We start from the raw sequence: 13,216 nt of genomic DNA on the forward strand, positions 1-13,216 counted from the left end.
CAGTGTTATTCAGATTGCCCATAATGATGTGTTTCATGAACGCACCAAACACATTGAGATTGATTGTTACTTTGTTCGGCAACGTATCCTTATTGATGTTGTTTGTCTCTTCGCTGTTATAACACTGGATCAGAATTCTGATATCTTCACGAAGGCTCATCATCCAACTTGTTTTTGGACTCTGGTATCTAAACTCAAGATGGTATCCTTAGCTTCCACTTGAGTTTGAAAAGGGATATTAGAGAATCATTAAAATCAATTTAGATCAATTAGTATCATTTATATTTATATAGCATATCTGTATATTAATTGTAAGATTGTAAGATTGTATACTTTTATTACTTTAATTTTTCTAGCACCTATATATATTTCTTATACATTGTACTTTGACATAAACTCAATAATATACTTTTCAAATCACTCTCGTGTTTCTAACAATCACAATGTATGATATTTTTACACTCATAATCAATAACATCGACACTCATTTTCTTTATAAGTTCTTTCTGTTTCTTCATTAGCATAATTTTTTAATAAAGAGTTTAATTTTAATATATCGATATAATTATTTAAAAAAATATTAAAAAATTATTAAAATTTATTATTTTTAGTTATTAGTTAGTTATTAATATTTAAAAATATAAAATAAAATATATTATTAAATTAACCGACTAAAAGAATTAAATTCTATTATTTTTTTTGGTGATTTTTTTTGGTGACTAATTAGACTCTATTATGATTAATATAAATTAACTATATAACTTTTTATATATTTTCAGTAAATATATATTATTTTAAAAATAATATCCCTCAAATTGAAAATAAGATCATCAATTTTAAAGTGGCAAGCATCCTTGGTTTCTATGAAATACAGCAATTTTGATGTTGAAGAATCTAAAAACTAAAGAAATTCATATAACAACCGGCTATAGTGAAATAACATAGTTTTTCTTTATTTATTTAGAGATCGCAAATTCGAATATCTTTCTTAATTTTAGAAGAAAAAAAAAAAGAGAGAGAGATTCATATGCAGGGAAGGTTGTGTGAGTGTAGCGAGAGTGGTGGGAGCCGTCGTGTTGTTGAGAGTTGACAAAGTCAAAAGTCAAGTTCGGAGTTCTCAACTCCTCCAAATCAAAACTCCATCCTTGTGCCTGAACCAATTCAATTCATTGCTTTTCCGCAATAAAAGATGTCTCTCAAAGTATCCAATTCGTCGGAGAATAACCCCATGCTTCCGGTGTCGGATCCTGGCAGGACCCACGACGATGGGGACAAGCTCTTCAAAGGTTCCGCCATGACCAAACGCGGTGCTTACGCCGCTGTCTCTTATATGTCTTGTGCCGGTTTGTTCTCTAATCTCCAAATATCTTTCTTTTCTTTTTTATTTTAATAATTTCAATTTTAGAATGATGATGATGATGATCAGATTCTCTGATTTTACGAGTGTTTCTATTCATTTGATCGCCGGAAATATTATATATAATTTAAGTTTCAGTCAATTTGCAGGATTGTATGTTAATTTGTGTTTTAAATATTTTTAAAATAAAAGTTATGGCATCTAAGTCCAGAAAAATCAAAATTCAGCATCTTGCAGAAGACAATTTTAGGTAGTTTTATTTTGAATTGTAGTTACATATTTAGAAAATTTTTAATTGTAAAAGAAGAAAAAAATATATTGCAGTGCAATTTATGGAATAAAACTGTTGGGTACCAAATTGGGAGAGCCCTATAATATTTGTATGGATATAGATATATGTTAGCTATAATTTTCTAGAATTTTATTTTTGGGGTTGACAGTAGGAGGGAAAGAAGAAAGTAGATGTGTTGTCCATTGACTCTTGTATGCAAATAATGCAATTCCCATGGTACAGTGTTTAAGTTTCATTTGAAACTTTGATGTCTTAAGATGTTATCATAGTTACTGGATAGTAGATGCCTGAGTGGTGTGTACTGGTACTGCTTCCAAGATTGTGGCTAGAGCTAGAACTTTATGTTAGAAAAATTATGTGGTATTGATTCTAAGATGAACAAGAGGACCTGTGATTTCATTTCATTTCGTTTCATCCTTCAATTGCTAGGGTTTCTATCAAATTATCTTGCACCTTTTCTCATACGTGATATGAGGTTTAGAAAATTTGGTCTGCTATATGCAATGCTATTGAGAGTACCAGTTAATTATACTTTATTGTTTATAGAAATGAATAAAGGATAACCTTACATGATAACCTGTCATTTTATTCTTTCATTTTAAAACTTAAAAGAACTCTTGAATAGTATATTAACATGAATTGAAACACTCACAAGCACTACTCTTTACTTTCAAATGTATGGGAATTTTTGTGCATCTTTCATTTAGTTTGTTAATATCTGTTGTGTACTTGGATATGGAAGAAATGTAATATAGATTATTGGAGATATGTTTTTGGGAGCTCTTGTTCAAAGAAATATTAATGATCAATGACATGATGTTTAGAGAATTTGTTTGCAACTTTTACACAAAAACTCATGTAGGTTGTAGATGCTGCTTCAAATCTTGATTCTTAACTGCTAAATGCACCATTACTAAGAAATACCTTTTTTTCCCCTTTTTGTAGTTCTCTTGGTGATGTTCAATAAGGCAGCTCTTTCATCATATAACTTCCCATCTGCAAATGTCATCACACTTCTTCAGGTTGATACTTAAAAAGGGTTCTGTTTCCTTCTTTATTACATGTGAGCCAAGACATGACAGACCATTAATTTGGCATTAGTATTTAGAAGTTTCAGTAATCTTTTGGAGAAAACTGTGAACAGAAAGACATTGTAATCCACCTTATTTACATGAGAGCATGAACATCGTTCTCCTTAAGTCTTATATATTCATACTTGGTTGATTGATAACTCTTCACAGCACTTAATTTATCAGTTACTGTGGGTGGAAACCAATTTTTTAGTGCTGCTCTAATTCCATTTTTATATTCTGGATTCATGTTGTTCATTCGTGTGGTTTTCCTGTACACTATAATGGTAGTTACTTTAAGCTCATTCACTATGTTTTAAGAGTTGAAGTTCCTGAAACTAAGTTGTAGGAGATTATTCAAATAACCTATAGCACTAATTTGAAACAGAAAGAGTTATAGCTGTGTTCATATAAGAGGTAAAACGATTTATTTTGAATCTATTATGTTTGGACGCTATGATGTGTCTTCACTTCTGTTGATCACTATTGCGTTACAAGTTACAACTACCAATATTTTTTTGAGATCCGTTTGATCCATTTCACATTGTATGCTTCTTTCTGCTGCAGATGGTATGTTCATGTTGTTTTCTTTATATACTGAAGCGCTGGAGGATAATTTCTTTCTCAGCAGGTGAATCTTTAATATCAGATAACTCAACAAAATTTGTACCATTGAATACTTTGAAGCACACTCTTCCTCTATCAGGAGCATATTTACTCTACATGGTAGTTCCTTATTTCTTATCGTTTTCTCTTCTTTTATGAAATGACAAACTCTGTTTTCATTTTTTTCTTTTCTTTACTAACTATTTTGTATATACTCCTGTTGCTTCTCTTAGCTAGTCACCATGGAGTCTGTCCGTGGAGTAAATGTTCCAATGTACACCACTCTTAGGCGAACAACTGTGGTATTTACAATGATTGTAGAGTTTCTTCTCGTGCAACAGAGGTATTCATCCTCTGTTATTTTCAGGTAACTTGCTTTCTCTCGATTGCATGATATTATCTACTGTTTGTAAGAACAATGTAACTGGTTTACTGTCCTTTTGGTTATTTCTTCCTTTTCGTTTATACTCAATGATGTGAAAGTTCAAGTTTTATTGGGATGATTGTGTGCTTCATTCCTTTCATTTAGTGGAAATTGATAATGCTGTTATCAGTGTTGGCTTGATATGCATTTGCAATAAGGATAACATGATTGGTTCACTGTCCTTTTTATTATTACCCCCTTTTCCTTTATAACTCAATAAAGTTGAAGTTCAAATTTTTTTGAGAAAGCATGTGCCTGATTCCTTCATTTAACTGAAATCTATAAGGCTGTTATCAGTGTTGGCTTGATTGTCTTTGGTGCGCTGATTGCGGGAGTTCGGGACTTCTCTTTTGATGCTTATGGCTATAGTGTTGTTTTCTTGGCAAACTTTACCACAGCAATATATCTGGCAACCATTTCCCGCATAGGTTGTGTTCCTACTTTCTCATATTCTCATGTGGAAACTTTATACTGTGTTTCCCGGTCAGTTTGAACTTAATCATTTTGTATCATGTGCTTTTCTCAGGAAAAACTAGTGGTCTTAATAGCTTTGGACTTATGTGGTGCAATGGTAAGTTTAGAGGTTCTATGATGGTCAAACTTTCTTGCTACACTTTTATGTAATGGAGTTTCTGACTCTGAATACTTTTATATTGTATTATAGGCGTTGTATGTGGGCCATTTTTGCTCGTTTGGACATTTATTCGTGGTGACTTGAAGATGACACTTAACTTTCCTTATCTTTTCTCACCTGGTTTTATTGTAAGTTCTGCTCGAGCCTTTCTTACTTGAGTTAGTAGTAGTCATCATTGGAGCTTCTTTGGTTAATTGTAAAAGGATTAATAATAATATTTTTGTGAAGTTAACGAGGATTATGACAATGTCTATTTGGAATAAAATAATATGGAGGCTTAAAGAATATACTCTCTCCCCACAATTATACTTTGTAACTCTATGTCCACCCACTTTTTGAAGGAAAGGGGGATTATACTTAACAAAATAAACAAAATGGGGGAAAGATGCAAATGACCCATATAGGGTATCATCCTTTTTACTGTAAAATGATGGAAAAATTAGGAAGAAAACACTGAGCATAGAAGCAACTCAGAGTTGCCTTGACCAAAACTGGGGTTTGACATCAAAATCCGTTGAAAATATCACTGTGAAAACACCAACACATCTATGGTCAATGGTGTTACTTTCAATAAAGTAAATGGAAGTTTAGGTGGGCCAAAACTCCAATCCAATGCTATGTTGTTGCTCTTTTGTGGCACGTTACTGCATTCCTATGTTCAATATCTATGTGGATCTTCATTTCAATTTATTTGCTTCAAAGAGTAGAGAGTTGAGTACAATTTTTCCTGCAATCAAAAGTTTGTCTCTGCCAGTGAGCTATAAGCTCATGTGGCATCTCTCTTGGTTCTTGTGCTTTGGGTTGCCAGCATTGAATCAGGGTTCAATCCCACATGTCCATAATTTCCTCCATTTCTGTAGCTGTACTCGAAGTCTTGAAGCTCCTTTAAAAATTAAAACCAAAAGGAATAAGGTCCATCTCCATGTAAAATTGCCTTAATGTTGCTGTAAAAGGTCTGCCAATATTTTTGTTCATTCAGCATCAACATCAAGCTTTGAACCCAGTTTCCTAATTTCATTTTAGGATAACATATGTTTTTTATATGTTCTTTTTTTGTTTCTTTTTTTTTTAAAGGGTCATTCTTTTTTTGTTTCTTGAACAGGTTGTTTTGCTCTTTTCCTGCATACTGGCGTTCTTCTTGAACTACTGCATTTTCTTGAACACGACTCTAAATTCAGCTGTGACACAGACGATTTGTGGTAATCTGAAGGTTCGTTTTGCTGCTACTTGTTTCTCCTTGCATGAATAATTCCCCTATAATTTACAGGTTGGCATTAGAGGTGTGTAAGGCCTTGTTTTTTCTTTTTCATGATGTTAGTATAGCTTTTCTTTCTAGAACTGATTGTGTGGAGTAGAGTCTGCACGAGGCTTGGTTGTTGTTGTCATAACTACTACGTAATGCCAGAGTCTGAATGCACTCATTTAAACAGAGAATCTCTAATATATGACCTTTTTTACTTCATATCAATGTCATGATTGGTGTGTTCAGTTTTTATGTACCAAATTCTAATTATTTATGTTGATGTGCAGGATCTATTTACCATTGGACTTGGCTGGGTAATTTTTGGTGGGCTACCATTTGATTTTGTGAGTGCTCTTGTCCAGACAGCTATTTCCTATTGAGTATACATACGCTTCCACACACACACACACATACACATACACAGACACATTTTCATACAATAGAAAGAACAGTGCTAGAGAGCCCTAGCTTATTGCCGGAACCAGTGTTGCCAGAACCAATTGTTACATAATTCTGGCAAGTACATGCTGGCAAAATTTCTGGCCATGAAGCAATTTCCAATGAGAAAATGTAGCTCCGTGGCTTGTTTCCACTATGGGGCATCCTTTTTTACTTTATTGTATATTATTTTGATAGAATATTGTTTTGTTTTGGTTTCAGTGGAACATAATTGGGCAGCTACTCGGTTTCACTGGCTCTGGCTTATATGCTTACTATAAGCTCATGGGCAAATAATAACTCAACACTTTTAGTGCAAACCTCTTTTTGCAATTAGGGAAAGCCATTCACTTGAGTTGAGTCATGTAGTGATCATCACTACAAACCTCTTAAAAGGGAGAAGAATCTTAGTCATACCGTGGTCTGTGGAACATTTGATCAACTAATCCACATTTTTAGGAAATTTTTGCTGACTGAGAAGTTGGTGTATTGTATCAACAATTTTCAGGGCATAGCAGCAGTCATGGCTTCAGTGTATATTTATACATCTTATTTATTTGATGTATGTACAAAGAAAAACATCTATTTGATCTAATGTTATGTTAACATAGTTGTATTTTGGCTATTTGCTTTGCTGAATCCTATGTATTCCTCTCTTTGTGTTATTCTTCTCAATCACCTTCAAATAATGATTGAATTGAGAACATGACTCAAGTGATTATGAAGACCAAGTAATTGAGGAACAGAAGACTGATTTTTTACTTCAGCCTGTTTTGAATTACTGATTTTACATATGAAAAGTATTGACAAATCTCTGAAAAAGTACACATAATGAAGAAAAAAATCTTCCAAACAGATTTTTTACAAGGGAGAAATTTATGTGAGTTGTCTTCATATAAAATTTTTTGTTGAGGACTGTTAGATGATAATTTAGTCAAGATAAAAATTCACATGTAGTTGTCTTTATGTGAAATTGATAACTAAGAGTCATTATATGACAATTTAATTAAACTTATTAAATCATCTAAACTTTTAACTATCAACTTCACATAAAGACAACTGTACGTGAATTTTCACCTTTAGTCAAATATATCAAATCATCTAATGGTTTTTAGCGAAGGGACATAAGACTTAAAACATATGCCATCGTCCAACTAACGGAATTTTTTTTTTTTTGGTTTTTCACAACATCCCCTAGTCTGGTGAGGGAAGGACTAATATGCTGCGGTACTGAACTCCATTTAAGGGTTTATTGCTGTTCCGAGATTCAAACTCTCGACACTTGCGTAAGCTAACTAATGAACTAACTACTAGACCTACACAACTTGGTTTAACTAAGGGTTTTTAGTGAAGGGACACGAGACACATACCCTGGTCCATTTGTCCAACCTTCGGAAAAATAAAGAGAGGGCCTAGCACAGGCCCAGACCTAGGCCCAAGAGCAAATCCAGTCAGAGCCTGTAATTTGAGGGCACGTGTTGTTTCATGTTTGACAGTTTGAGTGAGTCGTTAACGGTCATCCTCCCGTTCTCCAAAAATGCCTCGCTTTTTGCTTCAAACACAAACCACTCACTCAACAGTTTGTATGGAAGAAGAATCACCCCCGACACAAGCCAAAGAACAATAACATTGCGTATTCTATTCGTTCTTCTCTAAGAATCTCTTCTCTTCTTTTTCTTCTCGTTCCCCATTTATGCACCACTCTCTTCTCCACGCAATGTCCTTACTCACGCGCTTCTTCTCACTCACTCACTCACCGCCATGGCACACACTAGCTTAATAATGCCGAACCCTAACCACGCCTCCTCTCCTTCTCGATCACCGTTGTCGATTCAATTCTCTTCGATCCCAGCCATGGACCGCATTTTCTCCAGTAAGAGTTTCCTTTATAATAGGCTTCGATCTCAGCCTCTCAGCCTTACTGTTCTCAAATTGGATGGATCTACCTTCGGTATGTATTCGCTCCCGGCACCAATTTTAATTTGCCGTTGCGGTTACGGTTATGGTTGTTACATTTCTGAAAAGATTATGAGAGAAACGAATGAGTTAGTCATTTATTCGGTTCTGGAAAATGCAAAAACTGCAATGCAGTTGTATCTGTGGACTTGAATTTACAACGATTCAACTCGTAGCCTTTGTTTGTTGAGCAGGTGCAAGTATTATCCCGAACCATAACATGAAATGCATGCTTTCACTGAATTATATTTAAAAAAAAACAAGGAAATCTGTTATTTGAAATAACTTAATTGGAGCGTATGCATACTAAATTGCATTGAACTGTTTGTTGTTACCGAACTTTCATTCATATTAAGATGAAATTTTGAAAATTTTGCAAAAATAACCTGTGAAATTGGTAGAAGAGTTTCTGTGCTGAAATTGTGGAGAGGTTGTTTAGTATGCAACTGTGATTGTAGTTGCCGACATGTTGCAGTGTGGCAACAATTCCAGTTGTGAAATTGTGAACCATAATCGAAATATTTTTTAATAGCATTGTTCTATACATCTTTTTCTCCCCCACCTGAAAACAATATTTGGTGTTGTTTTTGGAACATTGATACCAGAGACCATTGGTACTTTGCAGATATTCAAGTTGAGAAGACAGCAACTATTGCTGAGCTTAAGGAGGCGGTGAAGGTGGTGTTCAGTCACATGCCTCAGAAGGGGCCAGGGAAGATTTCATGGTGTGTGTTATGTATGTTACTGTGTTGGTTACTTGGTTTTCAGTGTGGCAATGTATGATTTTTTTTACTTATTTGATTGTTGAAGAATTTCTTGGCTGTGTACTTTAATAATTTTTAGTCTGTTGCAACCAATGGACTATAACTAGTTCTGGAGTATTGAAAATTGTTGTTAACCTAGGCAAAAGGAAACTTTTTGCTTTGTTGTTCAACCTTGGATTAGAAATGAGATGTTATTATTTTTTCATTGTAGTTCAGACAATTACTAGGTCAACTTAATCTGTTTTCCCTTTTTCTGTACAAATTAATATGTAATATGTTCTCTGATTATATAATCACATATTTTACTTTCATTGTGAAGGCCACATGTTTGGCGGCAGTTTTGCTTATGCTATGATGGACAGAAGCTTGTTAAAGATGACGATTACCTGAGAAATTATGGCATCAAGGACGGTGATCAGGTTTGTAGATCCAAGTCTTTCATATTTCATCTAAATATTCACGTGTTAATGATATGCACTGAATCACCCTTAAACTGTTCTTTCCTATGCTCTTCTGAACCTTCTCCCATTGTACTAATTTGGTGTCTGTAGGATTTGTTTCAGTCGTCAGGAATGTTGATTTGTAACTTAATTTTCTTCCTAAGCCTTAATTTGTTTCAGTCGTCAGGAATGTTGTATTGTAACTTAATTTTGGTGTCTATAGTATTCGAGGAATGGAATATATCTCATAAGTGGCATTGGCAAATACCATGTGTGAATAAATAGTTTAAGAACTACCTCATTCTTAAACTACTTGTTTAGCATAATATCTATACTATGTTCTTGTTAGAAGGTTTTTATTGATCATAATAGTTATTGTTTTATTTTGCTATGCAAAGCTTCGTTTCATCCGCCATGTCTCAAACTATTATGGTGCTCGAAGAAGAAAGCGATCAAAGAAGCGAGTTTTCCATTTTAAACAGCACAGCAGGTACTAAATTTCGTACAGTCCCATAGGTTAGCTATAAAAACAAATATTCAGCAGTTGGCTGGATGATTTAGGATCAATATGCTGTTTGCCAGGTTGCAGTTAGTTTAGTTGAATCTTGCAATATGTTTAACGAAGTCCTGTGTCTAAACCATCCAACTATATTAACATAAGCAGCTCTGTTTGGGTTACTAAAAATTTTTGTTTGTTTTGTGCTTGAATCTTCACATATGTTAGATTGTACGGGACATTGGTTTTAACTTTTAACCATTTTGTCACTACTCTGTCAAAATATTTGTGAAATCATGTTGGACTACACAAGGACTTGCTTTCTTGGCTATTTGTTTTTTCTTGCCATTTAGCTTGATCTCATCACATTTTGCAAAAGTACAGCTTTCCATCTGCTACAACTAAATAATGTGCATTGCATTTATCATTCCATATCAAAATTTCTCTCATGCATTTCTTTCTATCTCTAATTTCCTTTGATGGAGGCAGTTAAGTACTGCATATTTCTAAATAGAGGGACACCTCTACCTAGCTAATGACTTTTACATTGTATATAAATGTTTCAATTCCGCATATTGAAATCTGCTAAAAATACTACATTGTCTCTGTATTTCGTTTCTATTCTTTGTGTACCTTTTCTATCAGTTACTGGCAACACTTTTTTTTCCCCTTCCATTTTTTGGAGTTTGCTAGACCCACATTTGAATAAGTAGAGATGGTGAAACAAATGTGAGTGACATAAATGGAAAGTGCAGGTCATCCTCGCAAGTGAATAGCTATCAACCTAAAGAACATAGTGATGATGATGAAGAAGAAATTTGTTCTGATGAGGTAGCCACTGAGGATAGGAAGATCGAGCTGTACAATAAAGTACGAGTTCATGTTGGAAAGAACAAGTTAACCAGCTTTGTTGCAGAGTTATTCTCATACAACAGGCTGCCTATTGTGCCGAAAACGAGAACTCAAAGTAGGATATTCTTCCCCTCAGTGGTTGCCAAATGTTTACTAGGAAGTTTTAGAAAGATGAGAAGAGTCATAAGCTTTCGCAGGAGGGGACACTACCCTTGGAGGGATATCAGAAGACAGTATTGATTTGTTGAATAAATGTGTTTCTTTACTTCCTAGACATACTGCAAATGAAGGCCAAGATTGTTGGAAAATTTTTTGTTCATAATTATGCACTTTTGTTTCTTTTTAGTAGTGGTGGCAATAGTGTCATCAACTCATCATAGAACAATATAAATATCTATTTTGTGTCTGTACATATGATAATAAGATATTACATTCTGATTCTGATATGTGTATTTTGATATTTATATAGCTTTTGTCCTTCTCTTCTTCTTGTCAATAAATATTTCTATCGCTTTTCATTTGGCGTAAAGCAGGATATTAATCAGATAAAATCTTCTTTTCGTTTGCTCTGTCCATAAGAAATTATTAAGAGCCTGTCAATAAATAAGAATATTGAAAATTGTAATAAATATGAAATGTTAATAAAGCTATCCTCTATCTCAATTTCTCTCTTGTTATCAAATTAGCAATATTTATTCATATGACAAACCCTTAACACAATCACACAAACACAAGCAAAATCCCAATGATGTACCCAAGTCTCTGAGACTCTGATCTAAATAAACTCTAGAAAGTTTTCACAACCCTCTTTCTTTATCTAGTTAAATACTTTTCCAAGAGCTATGTATATAGCATGCTGGATGAGATCCTGATGCCATAATCACTTGATTATCTATTTCTCAATCAATAGTCATTGGTCAGGTAAAATAGTCTCATAAGCTAAGGCACACATTTTCATTTTGTGTATCTGAGTGACGTATTGGAATTTTTTCTGTTTGTTTGTAAGACAGGCTTAAGTAAACGTGGCAAACAACGACCTCTTCTTTCGCTTATAAGTTGTTATGGTTGTTCATCAATCAGAGACCACACTGCTAATAAGAAAGGATTTGCTGAAGAATATTGGAGGAAAAAAACATCATGGATGTGTTTGGATGTTGGAACTCAAAACATTGGAATTGATAAAAATTTAAAACTCTTAATTTCAAAATCTTATCTATTTAGAATTAACTAAAATGAATCTCTTTATTTTTTAAAGAATGTCGTGAGAATTAAAATAATTTAGTGTGCTAAAATACAAAAAGATACTTTTACACACTATTTTAAATTCATATCATTTTTATCACGCGCTCTCTCTTTTTCTCCATAAATTATTTGTACAGGACAAAAAATTGTAATTTATTTATAATTCTTCCTAGCAAATTATTAGTAAAGTCGTATTTGAGAATCAAATATAATATACCTATTAATCAAATCATAAAAAAATAAATAAATATTGGTAAATCAACCCCGCTTCATTACTTCCTAAAAATCACAATATGTTAGCTTTTTTTTCTTGGCTTCATCAATTGAAAGTTTACCAAGTTAAGAACATGATGCTTCTTTCTAATTAACCAATTAGTGTTAACCTCCACTTGGTTTTGAGATTGGTGAATTATACTGATTTAGTTCTTGAGATCTTAATTGTTATAATTTAATCCCCAATTTTAAAAATGTGCACCACGTTAGTTTCTCGGATATTTTTCGTCAGCAAATTTCATTGTTGTTATTAACGTGGCCTAATTCTTACCATGCTGGACATAGACGATGTCGTATGTATTTTGACGCTAAATAAAGTTTACAACTATATCTTTGAAACCTTTTTCATATTAAAACGTTATATCCCTCCCTTTTGATTATTTCATCTTCTCTTTTTTCACTTAGCTTCACAAAAAAAAAAAATTATGGGTAAAACACAGTAAAAATTGCCTCATTAATATTTACTTTGATTATGATAAGATTAAAGAATGTTGATGGCATATTCTCGAGAGAAATTTAGATGTTGATTTAAGGAAATTCTGATAATAAATTAAAGGAGATATACTTTATGAATAAGAAAAATGATGACTTTATTGATATTTATCTTGAGCATGTTGTGTCATTACCGGAAGTAGTAGAGGGTTTTGATACTCTCAAAATCCTCTTTGACTTGGAGTCTTGGTGGTTGAGTGCATGAAATTTTGACTACCACCTAAAATCATAATCCTAAACCTGCAACGATACACAATAGAAAAGAAGAACAACGAAAAGAAGAAGTAGAAGAAGATGATGAAGAAGAAGATTGGAAATAAAATTTTGTGGTTTAGGTTATAAAAGGAAAAAAAAGACCAAATCAATGCAATTATATTTTTAATACAGTTCAGCATGCTGTTAATATATCAAACTTAGCAAGAGTTAGGCCATGTTACTAATAGTGTTGAGTTTCCGTAACAAAAAATACATAAGAGATTAACATAGTATACTTTTTTAAATTTAAGAAACCAAATTATAATAATTGAGATTTCAAAAATTAAATTAGTGTAACTTACTAATTTTAGAGACCACAGTAAACTTAACTCTAACCAACTATATTAATGTATATCATCTTGTCCAATCAACATTATTTATT

At 33.2% G+C, this 13,216-nt stretch overlaps 2 protein-coding genes across 2 annotated transcripts; both read left to right on the forward strand.

The window, feature by feature from the left end:
- The first annotated feature begins 865 nt into the window (after nt 1-865).
- On the forward strand, nt 866-6,689 carry LOC107605364 (Nucleotide/sugar transporter family protein). Its single transcript, XM_016307225.3, has 10 exons — nt 866-1,343; nt 2,595-2,671; nt 3,287-3,445; nt 3,559-3,692; nt 4,047-4,177; nt 4,276-4,320; nt 4,414-4,511; nt 5,486-5,593; nt 5,914-5,970; nt 6,287-6,689. Exons 1-10 carry the CDS (start codon nt 1,190-1,192, stop codon nt 6,359-6,361), a joined length of 1,038 nt encoding a protein of 345 aa, XP_016162711.1. The 5' UTR covers nt 866-1,189; the 3' UTR covers nt 6,362-6,689.
- An 869-nt stretch (nt 6,690-7,558) lies between these two features.
- Nucleotides 7,559-11,048, forward strand: LOC107605366 (uncharacterized). Its single transcript, XM_016307227.3, has 5 exons — nt 7,559-8,015; nt 8,646-8,745; nt 9,104-9,203; nt 9,623-9,714; nt 10,476-11,048. The coding sequence occupies exons 1-5, from the start codon at nt 7,826-7,828 to the stop codon at nt 10,810-10,812; spliced, it is 819 nt and encodes a 272-aa protein (XP_016162713.1). The 5' UTR covers nt 7,559-7,825; the 3' UTR covers nt 10,813-11,048.
- Nucleotides 11,049-13,216: the final 2,168 nt, after the last annotated feature.

This window comes from Arachis ipaensis, chromosome B6, assembly GCF_059453495.1.
Source record: "Arachis ipaensis isolate K30076 ecotype BB chromosome B6, ASM5945349v1, whole genome shotgun sequence".
Lineage (NCBI taxonomy): Eukaryota > Viridiplantae > Streptophyta > Magnoliopsida > Fabales > Fabaceae > Arachis > Arachis ipaensis.

Excerpts from the sequence above, each read along its gene's own strand:
- LOC107605364 (XM_016307225.3), top strand. The coding sequence starts at position 1,190 with ATGTCTCTCAAAGTATCCAATTCGTCGGAGAATAACCCCATGCTTCCG. Across the intron at positions 1,344-2,594 it reads CTCTTATATGTCTTGTGCCG|TTCTCTTGGTGATGTTCAAT; the intron begins GTTTGTTCTCTA and ends CCCTTTTTGTAG. Across the intron at positions 4,321-4,413 it reads TGGACTTATGTGGTGCAATG|GCGTTGTATGTGGGCCATTT; the intron begins GTAAGTTTAGAG and ends ATTGTATTATAG.
- LOC107605366 (XM_016307227.3), top strand. The coding sequence starts at position 7,826 with ATGGCACACACTAGCTTAATAATGCCGAACCCTAACCACGCCTCCTCT. Across the intron at positions 8,016-8,645 it reads ATTGGATGGATCTACCTTCG|ATATTCAAGTTGAGAAGACA; the intron begins GTATGTATTCGC and ends GGTACTTTGCAG. Across the intron at positions 9,204-9,622 it reads GCATCAAGGACGGTGATCAG|CTTCGTTTCATCCGCCATGT; the intron begins GTTTGTAGATCC and ends TGCTATGCAAAG.